Genomic DNA, 14,364 nt, shown 5'->3' with positions numbered 1-14,364 from the left:
CTCTAAAGCCACAAACTGTGGTTCTTACATTTGTACGCTCCAATGAGTTTAAGAAAGGTCAATTTTTGAACTTTGGAGATGACTTGGCTAGCTGCTTTCCTCAAGCTCCAGTCTTTATGCTAAGCTAATCTTAGCTCCTGCTGCTTCTTGCTTCGCTCCTTCTTTGCTCTAGCCTTCATAGCCCGATTTCTTGTCCATTTGTCGATTTAAGAGGGATTTCACATTGACGGATACATTTTCTTTTGTAAAAGCAGAAAACGCAATGAAGCAAAAGAACTTTTTCAAGGTTTAAGACAGAATTACATATCTTCACCTAAGCCAAACAGTCTGGAGTAACTTTGTTAGGCAGATGAATTTCTAGCAAGTGAGAATCCATCCTGCCAGGCTTCAAGTTATTCACTTGTGGTCGAACAACCACAGTGGTTCAGACCAAGTCCTGTGAAGAAGGAACTATTGCCAACTATGGGCGCGTCTTTAGTGTGATGACAGCAAGAACCTACAGAACCTACAGTTTGTTAGCTTTTCTTGATGGTAACGATGTTATTCCCTCTTCTCATGACTGTCTCCAATGGTTGTGAAAAAATGGGAGGGCTGGAGAATCTGATTGGTTAAAGTTAGCCTGTGATGGACGGTAATAGTCAGATGGTTCATCCAATCACCTGCCAAGTAGTTTTTGAAAGCACCTTCCCTTTTCCAATCAGTTTTGACAAAGCCCACCCAGATGGCTCTGTGTTACAAACCATCTGGTGTGTCAGGTTAAGTCTGGAGTGCAGTCGTAATTTTCTCCACAGTAGCCACAGTCGATGGAAAGGGGAAATGTGTAGTAAGGGAAACCCATAACTGGGAGCCATGCAGAAGCTCCACAGCCCCTGTGGTGTAGTTCCTAATAACACACCACCACCATCTTCCCTCAGTCACCACTCGCCATTTTACTCAGTCCACTTCTACATGTTAACATCATCTGTGTCTGTTTTCTGGTTGTGTGTGTGTGTATGTGTGTGTGTGAGTGTGTGTGTGTGTGTGTGTGTGTGTGTGAGAGAGAGAGAGAGAAATGCAGTAATCAGACAGTGACTCACAGCTCTGGTCAGCTGCTGGTTTCAGAGTATTTTTGGATGAATGAGGGTGTGTTAGCGAGGGAAACCAGTATAGGGTTATGGTATGCTGTGTGTGTGTAAGTTTGTGTGTGCGAATGATTAGCTGTAGATTTCTGTTTTAATGTCTTGGTTGTTGTGGTCCACAGGTTAAATCTAAGCATCTTTTCTGTTTGTCTATCACGGTATCAGCCATGTCAGCATTTACACATTTGTCTGCCTGTTAACGTCATCATAGTGAGCATTTGGTTTGACATGTGTGTGTGTGTGTATGTGTGGCATGTGGTGCATGTGTGTCTGTTCTGATGGGTAGCTGATCCTGAAACACAGCCCAGCCTAGCTTCCAGCGATGGTATGAAATGAATCTGACCCACTCCCAACATCCTCCACATCTCAGCCCTCCTGTTCTGTAGTGGAGCCTGCTGTGAGTCAGCCACACACACACCCACACACATACACTGAGACTCACACACACACACACACACAACCTTAACACACACACTTTACTTTTCCCCCCTCTCCAACAGAAGCATATTCATACACAGCTTCACATATGCATGCATACTCTCAAGGACGAGGACTTGTGCTCATTGAATTAATTGCGTTCCAATTATCAAATGCCCCCCATCTCTCTCTTCCTCTCTCTCTCTCCCTCTCTCTCCCTCTCACTCTCTCCTCTCCTTTCTGTGTGGATGGGGGTGGTTGTCAGCTGATTAGATAATGCAAATGCATTATTTATAACACTTTGCTCGTTCTCGCCGCTTTATGGGATTGCCTAGCAACCAGGGAAATATATTCTATTGAGCAAGACCTCTGATAACCAGAGAGAGAGAGAGATAGAGAGAGAAGGAGAGTGTGTGTATGAGAGAGAGAGAGAGAAAGTCGGAGAGAGAGGAAGAAAAAAATCAGGGTTGCAAACAGAGAGACGATTGGGAGTTGGCTGGTGCCTCCGTTGCTATGTATGGCTCATCTGGGCTCACTTATTTTTTCCTTTTTCTTTGACGCCTCTCTTTTTCTCTCCATCTCTCTCTCTATTCATTGTTCCCATTTTAGCTCTTTCTCACTCGCTCACACTCCCTCTCTTCCTCGCTTTCTTCCTTTTCCTTCCCCCTGTGGATCACTCCCCTCTGTCATCCCTTCTCTTTCTGTTTGCCTTTCCTGTTGCTATCTTCCCATGTGTGTTTTTGCAAGTGTGTGCGTGCTTGTGTGTCATGCTGACTTTTATACTGTTCTATATTCATGTATCTGCTCTAATCTGTAGAGAAGGGGGATGCAAGAATCGAATCTAGATGCATTAAGTATCCTATTTCTTTTTTCAAACGCACACTACAGGTAAAGATACACATTCATATACATACTATTTTCCATGCCAACATGCCATGTAGGGGGCAGTGGGTCAGTCATTACACATTGTTCCAACGCAGAGACCTTTATTTTGAATTTTAGTGGAAAATATCCAAAGATACCAAGTATGTCTGGCTAAATTTTTTACGCAATGTATGTAAATGCACAAAACATGGAGTCTTGGGTTTAAATATTTCACTTGGTGTCAACATCATAACGCTTCAGTGAAGAGTTGGAACAAGCTAAAACAGAATATATACATATATATGATACTGAATAAGATGATGATTTTGGAGGAGTGTGCAGGATGGGAAGATTTAAGCTAATCATAAAACTGGCTCAATATACCCACTAACACCAACTGTTACTGGACTACTCTTTTCCCCCTGTTTCCAGTCTTAATACGAAGCTAAGCTAATGATCTGCAGGCTGTAGCTTTATATACAGGCACACATGAGAGTATAGAGGGAGACTGTAGATGAAAGGGTTAATACCTAAGGAAAGTTCAAGCCAACATGACTAAGGTAAATATAGCAGCCTTGGCTCACCTCACCTCTCCCTGTCTGTCCAGACTTAACCACTGACAGGATTAAGAGTTCAGGTGAAGGATCTCTCCCTGGTTCAATGGCAGGGCATTGGGCCACTAGGTTACACTGTATGTATGTGTGTAGTAGATGTTAGCCTCCAGGGGTTCAACAGATGGTTATTGAGTGTCATAACAAGCCCTCTGGCTGCCACATTGCATTATTATGGAACTTATTGACCTAAACCATGCCCTGCACCCACTTAACCACTTCTACACCAAAACTCTAACATGACAATTTCTAACCTTTTACCAAAACCAAACTATTTATTACCTTATCCTTATTCTACAGTTTGCCTGGTCAGGCACAGCTCTTCAGCTATGTAGGCAGCATGGCTGACAACAGCAGATTGCAAGTCTAAATTTAGAGTTCAGCTGTTTCTACACTGTCTAGAAGACGTTAATTCCTGTGCTTTTTCTTTCTGGGAACTGATCCATATGAATATTTTGTGACTGACTGATTTTGTGTTTGTCATGTGCATAGTTGCTTTAAAAAGTATTCAGCACCTGTCACTTTTTACACACTTTATTGCACTGTAGATTCAATTGTAAATAGATAAAGTTGCCACTAAAGTAAGTAAAAAAAAGTTTATGAACTTTCTGCGTATGTATTAAAAATAAAAACTGAAATATATAGTATATATAACTGTAAGTGTGTAACTAGTTTACCATCAGTCTTATCTGGTTAGTTCAGCTACGTAAACTTGTAATGAAATGTTATCTTAAGGCAGAGAAAGTTTTTAGATAATGAAGAAGTTATCCAATAAATATTATTCCCATAAATAAATCTCTGTGGTTGCTGCTTAGCTTTAGTTGGTATGTTAGAATATTACAAAGTACTCTTTCTGTCTCTGCACAGTATGAAATATGAATTACATTAACTGACGCCAAAGAACAAAAACTAATTTCCCCAATGCTAATCAATTCCATAATCAAATCTCTGTTGGGTGTGTTTGTTTGTTACATCCAGGAAGCTTTTTTCATTCCCTTCAATCTAGCTTATTGAAATATGCTTAATTAAATGCTGTTTATTGTTGCAGCATTTCAAAAGTTTGCTTAAATTTTGCTTGAAAGATGGATGAAAACACTACTGCCCACTTGCTCGGTTTGGCTCAGCTCAGTTCAGTTGTGCTTTAATGGCACGACAAGAAACAAACCTATGCTGCCAAGTTTGATGGGATCAACTGAGGTAAAACTGGAGACAGATGGCTGGGAGTAATTAAAGCGAAACCAATAGATACCAGTTTTATCAGTGTAATGCCAGAAACGCTCGGCAGAAATCTCAATGTTCTTGAACACACGTTTGTTCACTCACTTCCTTTTTTTATCTGTTCACTCTCCTGCCCCCTCTTTCATTTTTTTGCATGGCTGCATTTATATAGCACTTTTATCCTCTGCACTTAACAATTTGCCTCATGCACCCATTCATACTCGCACACCGCTGACAGTGAGCTGCCATGGCTGGATCATCAGAGGCAGTTTGGCATGTGGACAGGGGGAGCTGGGGATTGGACCACCAACCCTGTGATTAGCAGATGACCATGTCTCATTTTCTGTTGTCATACTGATTGAAAATCTTTACTTATCTTTCACTGAATCATTTTTTCTTTTTTCTCCAACTTAAAGGAATAGTTCAGCATTTTTTGTGTTACGCACTTGCTTTGTTTTCGATATTGAGTCAAGAACATTGATTTCAGTCCCATGACTGAGTGTTAGATACTGAGCAGGACTCAGGATGAAGCCTCGCTTGGCATAAAGACCAAAACGAAAATAAAACACTGACCGTAGCCTTTAAACGCTCACTGACATTTTATATCTAGGAGAACAGTTTCACACACAGATGGTTGTAGAAGCTCTGTCACTTAATCACTACTCAAAGGGCTGGTTGGTGAAGTTACTACTGTAGCTGGCACCCGACTCACTAACATGGTAGCCAGCTGGGACATACTAGCGGTACTCAGTCACAATAGCTCCCCAGGCTCATGTTTGTTTCTCTGCGCTGGGCTGTGTACTCCACTCTGGCGTTTTGTTGACAGGAATGAACAACATTTCATTCAACTCAGTTTGATTAAAGAAGAAAACAAGCTTGTTACCTGTTTGTTAACTGCCAGATAACAAGTTCGATAGCTAAGGGGACAATATATGTTTGCGTAGTATCTGTGCCATGGAATGAAGTTGTGGAGCAGGTTACACTGCAATGGTGCCACACAGATAATGAGCTATAGCAGTTCCTTCAAAGATCAGCATTGTCAAAACAGTTTGCTACAAGACAACGTTGTGAATTTGTGGGTCAAAGGTCACAAAAGATGAACTGAACTGATTTTCTTTGCCCCAGCAGTTATAGACACTGATGTGACTCTGGGCCTTAAGGTTGTCAGGTTTGAAACCATCATGTTTACAGAGATCACTCAACCCACTTATATCCTGAGACACTGCACAGGAGTAGCTTGTACTGGGTGGATGGATAAACTGTGAACAGTCTCTAAGTCAAACATTGTCATGTTTAAATCTCTGTTCACATAAAAAAAAAACAATACAATTATGTATTTTAAAAAAACTTCTGAGGTTTGGTAGCTTTCTTTATTTGCTGCTAAGCTATGCTAACCACATCTGTACATCTGACAGATGTGAGATTAACATTGTTCTTATCTCACTCACAAATAGAAAAATACTTATTTGCTAAAATATTTCACTTTGTCTTCAAATGTTCTACTTGCTGTACTATTGGCCAGTGTGCGTGTGTCGTGCAGTGCGTTCTTCTCTGTCAGCTTGACCACAGTGTGTACAGTAGTGTTCATTTGATTGAGCTGCTGACCGAGAAGGATCAACTTTTCCATGATTACCAGCATAACTGACGTGCTGCACAGATGGAAGGGTGTGTATTAGTGTGTTTTAGTCCAGAGGCCGACTCTGTTTATGCTAGAAACACTGGAACAATGTAACCCCTGTGAGTCTGGAGACGGGAGAGCACAGGCAGTAAGATGAGGAGGCTAGTGGCCAAACCAGCAGCAAGGAATACATCATATACCTCAAGCATACTCCCATACACACTTGTGCATGCATACACACACTCATGTAGTTGCACACACACACACACACACACACACACACACACACACACAAGTTGGTAAACCCGTGCGTACATCCTGTGACAGGTTTTCTCTGTACCCAGGAGTTTCGATCTTCCTCTGTTTTCCACACAGCAGCGCAGAGGAAAGGGAGAACAGAGGAAGAGAGAAAGTCTGTGTGTGTGTGTGTGTGTGTGTGTGTGTGTGTGTGTGCGTGTGTGTGTGTGTGCTTGTATTGAAAGTTGCATCAGAGCCCCTAGACAGCTATGTGAATTTCAGCCCAATTAATCTGGAGCTTGTGAGTAGAGGCTGCATAACAAGACTTGTCTGTCTGACCTCAGGCCAGCTTAGTGTGTGTGTGTGTGTGTGTGTGTGTGTGTGTTTGTGTTGTGTTTGTGTGTGTAACAGATAGCCAAAGTAAGGGAGGGGATGATATTGTGCAAGAGTGGCTGCCTGTTGTCACCTTGAGTCTGCATGTGACACTGTAGCTTTCATGCGGGTGTGCGCCTGTGCAGTGTGTTTGTGCGTGAGACAGATTTGACTCCATGCTGTTGGTCAGTTGCGTGACGCCCTTTTCCGCTGGGCTCTCAAACACACTGCACCCCGACTGAGCTGAGCGTCGAAGAGACAGAACACGCACACACACACACAAAGTTCTACATGACCTTTAACATGGCGACAACACATATCATCCGTAATATCCCTCTCTTTCTCACATGTATTCCTCTTTGCACACACACCCTGCCAGATCAGCCTCAACAGCCACACAGTTTACATGAAATGCTACTTATATACTTCTCAATCCTTCCTTCTTCAGCCTTTTCTGCCACACACACATGCACACACATATACAGTATATACAGTGATACCGTATAAAATCAGTGAGTGTGGTGATTGCATGCATACCCACCACTCTTCCTGGCAGAGCCCCGGGCAGTAGTCGCCCAGCACGTCACTGTAAATAACATTTTGGAATAAATGTTCATTAAAGGTACATACCGCCGTTTTTTAGATAATTTCAAATTCATTTTTCTTTCTTCCAATAGAGCCACTGAGTTCACTTCATTTTAATATTTAGGAGAATATTATTTTTGAATCTAGATTTTTGAAGCTTGCTTGACCTGGGCAGTAATGCATCACTTAGTAACTTGCAAAAGTAATGGGATTAGTTTTTTCCAGTAATGAATAGTATGAGGAATTATGATTTAAAATCACAGCATCTCCAGGAACACACTTTTACTGCAGTTTAGGGGTGGGACAAACTGGTCCAGTACTTCACGACATAGGCTGGAGGTTTGGACCTTAGCTTCCTCTGTAGAGATGAAATGTTCCCTCTGCTTGTCTTATTTTCATGTTGTGTCTTCTTAGTTACCTGGCTTGCGAACCTTACCCACTGGTAAGCCAGGAACCACCTGGTGGCTTCACTGTGAGGATGGGACCGCTGTGTGCAGTCACCAGAGCTAACATTAAGCTAGCTGCTAACAAGTAAATACCTCCAGAGTGTAGGCTAGCTAGTTGCTAATGTCTCATTTTTTGTCTCTACACCTTCTGAATATAGAATATGTCATGTTTGGATGTAGAAGATTTGGTATTGATTGTCATTCTGTGTTTTCATTACATTAACTGAAACCAGTAAAACCAGAGACATTAAAAAATATATATATTTTACCAATCTAAAAAGTGATCTTTGTTAAATCATCCGTCGTGATGTAAAGTGTACATAATATGTTTGGTACTTAAATGATCCTTTTAACCTGCAGTCTCTCCTCTAGGCAGGTTAAACAAGCATCTCTTTAGTCATCACTCTAATGTGTGTGTGTGTGTGTGGTTGTGTGTGTGTGTGCGCCCAGCTCCTAACATAATGCATCAGATTTCTGCAGAAGGCTACCCCTAATCTCATGATTTGTGGATTTTCTCCCTTCAGTTGTACAATCCCAGTTGAATATGACTCTAGTCAAGTGTAGTACAGTTGGTTGCTGTTGCTGTTTTTTTTGTACTAAACTAGTCCGCAGGACAGCAGGCATTATAATCCAAGATTTGGATTTTTTTTTTTTGTAAAAAGCCACCATCTGCTTGCTATGAAAAAATGTTTTAATGGTAGATATTTAGGATAAAAAACATTAGAGGCAACGTTCTCGGGTTTAATGTGAAATGGCCATTGTGTACTCTGAAAATTAGAGCATGCCATAGGTCAACTTTTATCCTGTAACTTACCTCACAAGTGAAGTTAATTCAGTTTTAACTCAACAAATTCAGCAATGAAATAACACTTTGTTCAGTTTAAACCACTGTCTGTTTAATTACTTTTTATTCCCAAAATATATAAACTACTAAATCTCAACCGCTGTGTACTTAAGAGTTACTCTATGTGTATTAGAGTTTTAAAAGGGTTCCAGGGGATGAATAGAAGTATTGATATTTTCTGCCATGGGTGGGACATGTCTGAAATTGAACATGCTTTAATGACATTAAATACATATATTTCAACTGAACTAGGTTTCTTTTATTTTTTATCTCTCTATCCATCTGTCCATCAAGGGTCGTTTGCTGGTGAAAAGCGGACGTGTCCACCTGGGGGAGAAAGTCCTGCGTGATGCAGTTCAGGTCCACAGCACCTCCCATGAAGCGTGGAGCGGCCTGGGCGAGGCCCTGCAGTCTCGGAGCTCCAGCCAGGCCCCAGACTGCTTCTTGACGGCCCTGGAGCTCGAAGCTTCCTGCCCCATCCGTCCCTTCACCATCATCCCCAGGGAGCTCTGAGGGGCCTGGGCTGGGGTGGAGGTTTGGGTTAAGATTATGGAATTTGTCTCAGGCTGGATGATTATACACTGATGCAGATAGAAAAAAAGCAGAAGCAGGAAAATGTCCCTTATATGAATAGTCCTTGTTTGCTTTGTTGCCAAAATAAGATGAGAAGATTGATACCTTTGTGATATCTGTCCGTTAAACATGAAGCTACAGAACTGCAGTTTTTGTACAAATTAAACAAGATATGTGTCAAAGAAGTTAAGAGATTTTATCATCTTTGGACACCGCCAGGCTAACTGCAACACTGCAACATAAGAAAACACAAGTGTTGAACCCGGCTGGGACGCACTTGTTATTCAGTGCTTTGTGACTGCATTGAACTTCAAATGCATCCCAGCCAGGTTCATCACTTTTTTGTGTCCGTTCCATTGTCGTCTCTGCTACTTGCAGCATGTGTCTGTATTTGTTTGTGTTTTGTCTATTTGCATGTTTTCTTAAGCTGCAGTGTGTTGAGCTCTCTGGGCCACCGTACTAACATCCTCCTGTATGTAGTTTCATATGTAACAAACAGAAATGAGAATAGTATCAATTTTCTCATCTAACTATTGGCAAGAAAGTAAATAAATATTCATTAAAATATTTGTAGTATTCCTCTAACAAGAATATTTTAAATAACACAACATGTGACAAATTATTTTTCACTTTGACTGATAATGTTCTCAGAAACTGAGTTGTGACTTTCATTGTCACCCTCTAATTTTCCCAAAAATACTGTATCTGTACATTCCTAGCATCAGTTCTTAATAAGCTATATTGAATGAAAAAAGGCAAGTGTTGAAAACTAACATGAAAACAGTTTTTTCAGAGACCAGAGGGATGTATAGAAAAAATCATGTTTCAGTTTTTCCTTCACAATTCTTGACAAATGATGAGTAATATTTGTAATAATCACAATCACTGGGTGTCACTTTAATGGTTCATACATGGCAGAGATGTGCTGGTTACGTCTTGAGATAGAATGTATGTTGCTGTGTTGTATGTGGAAATGCAGATACATAGATTATGTAAAGGCAGCCAGTCACAACAGCAGCTCCACTTCAGCTTTATTTTAGCCTTTGATGTATTTTGATGATCACGTTGATTGACACAGCTTTTATGTACACACACAAACACACACACACACATGTATACACGCACATGTATGCAAGCATTCCTCACCCTCATCTTCAATATTCATATTCATTCATTTTCTAAGGAATAACATATTGTCATTCTGTGTCATTATGATGTATGTGTGTGTCTATGTGTGTTTTCACACACTATGTCTTTACGTAATGTATCTTCATGCATGTGTGTTTGTTTAAAACCATCGCTCCGGGGTGTTATCAGTCCCTGTTATGTTTGTTATGTTTGCACAGTACAGTTGGCGACTCATCCTCTAATAATGTGTGTGTTTGTGGTTTTTTGTGTTTTGTTTTTTTGGACTCATCTGTTCGTACTGCTCTCCATTATAAACAACAACGACTTTTAAAAATCACTGCTGGATGCCACGTCTTCACCTGCCTTGTCACTTGTGACTAATGGACATCACTTCCGAGTGCCTACCCACATTAATGTGAGCAGTGGGACTGGGCTGCCGGCTTATGTAATACTGCCAGCACAGTTTTCTGCCTCCAAACTCCCTCCTCCTCCTCCTCCTCCTCCTCTTCTCTCTCTCTCTCTCTCTCTTCTTCCTGTATCTCTCTATGTCTCTCGCTCTCTCCCGCCTTGCCTGATGTGATGTGATGTGGCTTGGTTGCCTAGCAGCCATCCCCTTGTTTGAGTAACTGGGGAAGGAGAGAGATATCTGGTCTGCTGAACAACACACACACACACACACACACACACAGTGAGAGGCAGATAATGCCCCTGTTGTGTGGTTTTACAGGCTTGACAGTGTCTGTTTGATGTCTGCTGTTACCATGTGAGGTATGAGCCAGCTATAATCAATGTCTCAGGCTGGTGTAAATTGATTTGTGTTAAGGGAAGAGTCACTGTCTTTGCTCTGAGCAAACCCACAATTTCTTAGCCCTTTTACCCCCCTGCAGGGCTACAAACACTAATCCCTGGCCTCTCTGTCTTATTTGAAACCTCCACTATCACCCACGTTCCCAACGCTCCTGGCATGAAAATCTCATCTATCAATACTTTGATTTTCGCAGAGGAATTATCGATCACTGTCACCTCTTTTCTGCCATCCGAACAATCTATTTTTACTTTTTCCCTCCTCGCTCAGTGGCTCTCCCTTGTTCCATCCTCTCCTCATTAGCGCTGTGTGTGACACCTACACAGGGGCTTCGGGAGATGAATGGTCTAATCCCTGTGGGTAAGGAGTGAAATATTACATGGTGCGCTCACATGCAGAAATACACTCACGCACACACTGACAATCGGAGGCACATGAACGCATTGTATTATACAGTACACATGCTCATATACACACTCACACACACACACACACGCCATGGTCCTGACAGCTCTGGTGAAAGGAGACAGATTGATGGAGGAAGTGACCGACTGAAAGGCCTTTCAGAACGACAACAGGCAGATGAAGCCCCCCACCCACACACACACATACACAGACTCAAACAAAAACAACAACAACAACACACACACACACATATATATATATATATATATATATATATACAGTTCATATACCAGGGATCAATAAGCAGAGTGCATTAGATCTTAGTATGTAGGTGTGACTGCGTCATTGTGATGTCAGAGCACCCAGGTATGGATAACAAGAGTGTCTGTATGTGTGATTGGAGGGTGGATCCACGTACATTGTACTATACATTTAAGGTTTCCGTTACACCACCTCCATACACAGCATCATGAAATGTGCCACAGCCATATTAGATTGAATAACAATCAATAACAAACAAATAACTGACAGTAAAAAGTGGTGAGTGAGGCGTGTGTGGGCTTGTTATTCAGGTCATTGTGGTGTATGTGTGTATGTGTGCCTGTGTGTATGTGCGTGTGTCGATGCCAGCTCTGCAGGGGCATATAGAGGGCACGGGCTGGGAGGTGCTGGTGTAGGGCGCCAAGGAGGAAACCATAAACCATCATTGTGATGTCCAAACAAGGCCAGAGAGTCACGGATGGGTGAGGGGTGTGATGGAGGTTATGAGGATCAGATGCGGTTCCATAATCTCATTTATAAATAAAATGGCCGGTACAGTAGATGTATACATAGTTCATCCCTGAGGGCCAAATGTGCTCCAGCAGAGTTCAGAGTGACAGTGCTTTCAGAGTTCACATGATGAAAAGACAGTGCATTGCCTAAAGGTGAGGAGTGAATACAGCATATTCTCAGAAATACCTCGGACTTTCTACTGTATAAAATATCATACAGCTGTGAACACAAAGTGTGAAGGCTAAAAGGTCACATTTTCAAACACACAAAAACTCTTCTGCTCTGCAGGCTGCACACAGCCCAGATAACCCTGCAGAACGAATTGCAATAAGAGTTGAGTTATTCTCACATTGTTGCCACACTCAGCATCAGACAGATTTTTGGACGTGCTCTGATGCTCATTTATGAGGCTGAAATGATCGAGCACAGAGTCGAGTAACACTGCAGCAAACAGCAGCTTGGCAGGCGCCGTGTTCTCTTCCATCAGTCACTCCAGCTCACCTGATCGGCCTCCAGCTCTTTTGGTCTACGTCCACACATGCCACAACAGTGCCAGCACCATTACCCACTTAAACAATGACCCCCCCTTGTTCGCTAACAGTCCCCCATTTGAGCTGATTAAACTTTTAAATGTCATTTAATAGAAGCGTTATGTTGCTCCATTGTGTCTGTCAGCAGCCTGATGGGAGGAGGAGGGGGGGTAAAAGGATACCTGGTCACCCTCCTGGCATGTCACACTGCCCGCTAAATTCCTCCGCTGGCCAGTCATCACCCTTAGTGTGGGATGTGGTGATGAGAGGGAATGTGACCTGGACTTAAAGGAGACACAAGGGAGCAGCACCTCTGAACCTGCCACCTCTTTGTTTGACCCTCTCACTGCTGGCAGGAGATTCTCAAGGTGCTCGTGTTATCCATCCGGGGAGAAAGGGAGACGGAGCCCAGCCGGTTCTGTGATACAGGGAGGCCATTTTAGTTCAGCACAATGTCAATGGGCAAACAAAGGCTGCTCTGTTTGAGGGTTTGTTTGTTTGGCGACCTTTAGCCGGGACTCAGCAACTGATAATGGCATTTGTCCTGCGCCAGTATTGGATTATGGGTATTTTTAAGTAACCTCACATTCTTAGGAAATTCCAGCGGCCTGCCTTCGTCATCATTCTGGAGCAGTGTCACATTTTCACAGCATGTTGTCCTGAGTTAGCTGTTAATTTGATGTCCTTGACTCTGGCCCAGCTGCACCACTGAGTAGCAGGGTCAGCTCCTGTAGGAAGCTGCCAAAAACACAGATTTATCCCAGACCCTCGCTGATGTGCTGCGCCGATGTGCTTGCTGAATGTTCTCATTAAGCTGTTCCCGGAAACTGAAGTTGATGTTTGCGCTCCGTGTGTGACCTGCCCCGACTCCAGATGCTCTTATGATCTTTAAGTGCTACAGCTCCACTGTGTCAGCGCAACTCAAATCTTAAATTGCACTTAAATCACCTTCTCAAAATCCCTCACAGGAAACAGTAGCACAGACGAAAAGATTGTGTGTGGTAGGATTTGTGAAGTGCATGCTTGTAAAGCCGTTACTGTGGTGCACGTGTTACCTACCATGCAGGTCATTTTCTGCAAGTTCCACTTTGATATTTCAGTAAAGTGCTTATTTATATATATAAAAAGTATATATTTATGTGATAAATATAAACATTTTTAACCTTTATATTTAAAAAAAAAATGATTTTAAGAATCCAGTTATGATCCAGTTATAAGAGCCTTTAAGAAATGAGGGTTTGCAGTTTTGTGCATCACTTTGCAAGATCATCTTTAAAAAGGATCCGTGCATGCGAGCATTTGCATTCATGGCATTGCGTGGCTGCTTGCGTATTCTTTGAAGAAACAGCTTGCTTGATTGACAGCGAAAGAGCGGGTGCCCGGCCATGCCTGTGGTCGAGGCAGGCTCTGGGAGATGGAGGGTGTTAAGTCGTCAGTATGAGGCATATGTCAGAGATCAGTGCTGGACTATGGAGATCACTGAGATGAGAAGGGAGGAAGGGCGCCGGGGGTTGAGAGGGACAGAGATTACTGGGGGTTTGGTGCCTTGACCACAGGCCGAATAGCTGCTCATCGCACACAAACACACACACACACACACACACATTCACATCTCTCTCATTGCATCTTCCTCACAAGCAGTGGATACACATGCCCAGCCCTCCAGAGGCTGCGCGCAAAGCCCAGTGTTAATAAGATTGTCTTCCTCTCTGGGTGTAAGTGTGCGCTCCTTTGTCTCTACCATAATGACAGGGGGAATAAGAGCCCAGCTCTTGAACCTCTTCATGCTCTTAAGTGCCGGCTACTGAAGGAAAACAGA

At 42.5% G+C, this 14,364-nt stretch overlaps 1 protein-coding gene across 3 annotated transcripts in view; it reads left to right on the top strand.

The window, feature by feature from the left end:
• The window catches only part of ttc7a (tetratricopeptide repeat domain 7A), a 53,740-nt gene extending 43,372 nt beyond the window's left edge, over positions 1-10,368 (top strand). Inside the window, exons 20-21 of one of the 3 annotated variants that reach the window (XR_011691452.1) lie at positions 8,625-9,122; positions 9,233-10,368. Coding sequence is in view for 2 of the 3 variants with exons in the window: in XM_071481255.1 (XP_071337356.1) it covers positions 8,625-8,843 (219 nt within the window). In the remaining variant the exon portion in view is untranslated. Of the gene's footprint in view, positions 1-8,624 lie in introns of all 3 variants that reach the window. The other 2 variants (XM_071481255.1, XM_071481256.1) reach the window with 2 other exon arrangements.
• Positions 10,369-14,364: the final 3,996 nt, after the last annotated feature.

The sequence above is a fragment of the Trachinotus anak genome, unplaced genomic scaffold (genome assembly GCF_046630095.1).
Source record: "Trachinotus anak isolate AG129_WGS33_773 ecotype Australia unplaced genomic scaffold, CSIRO_AGI_Tana_v1 ptg000007l, whole genome shotgun sequence".
Lineage (NCBI taxonomy): Eukaryota > Metazoa > Chordata > Actinopteri > Carangiformes > Carangidae > Trachinotus > Trachinotus anak.
This window is presented reverse-complemented; position numbering and strand designations above follow the sequence as displayed.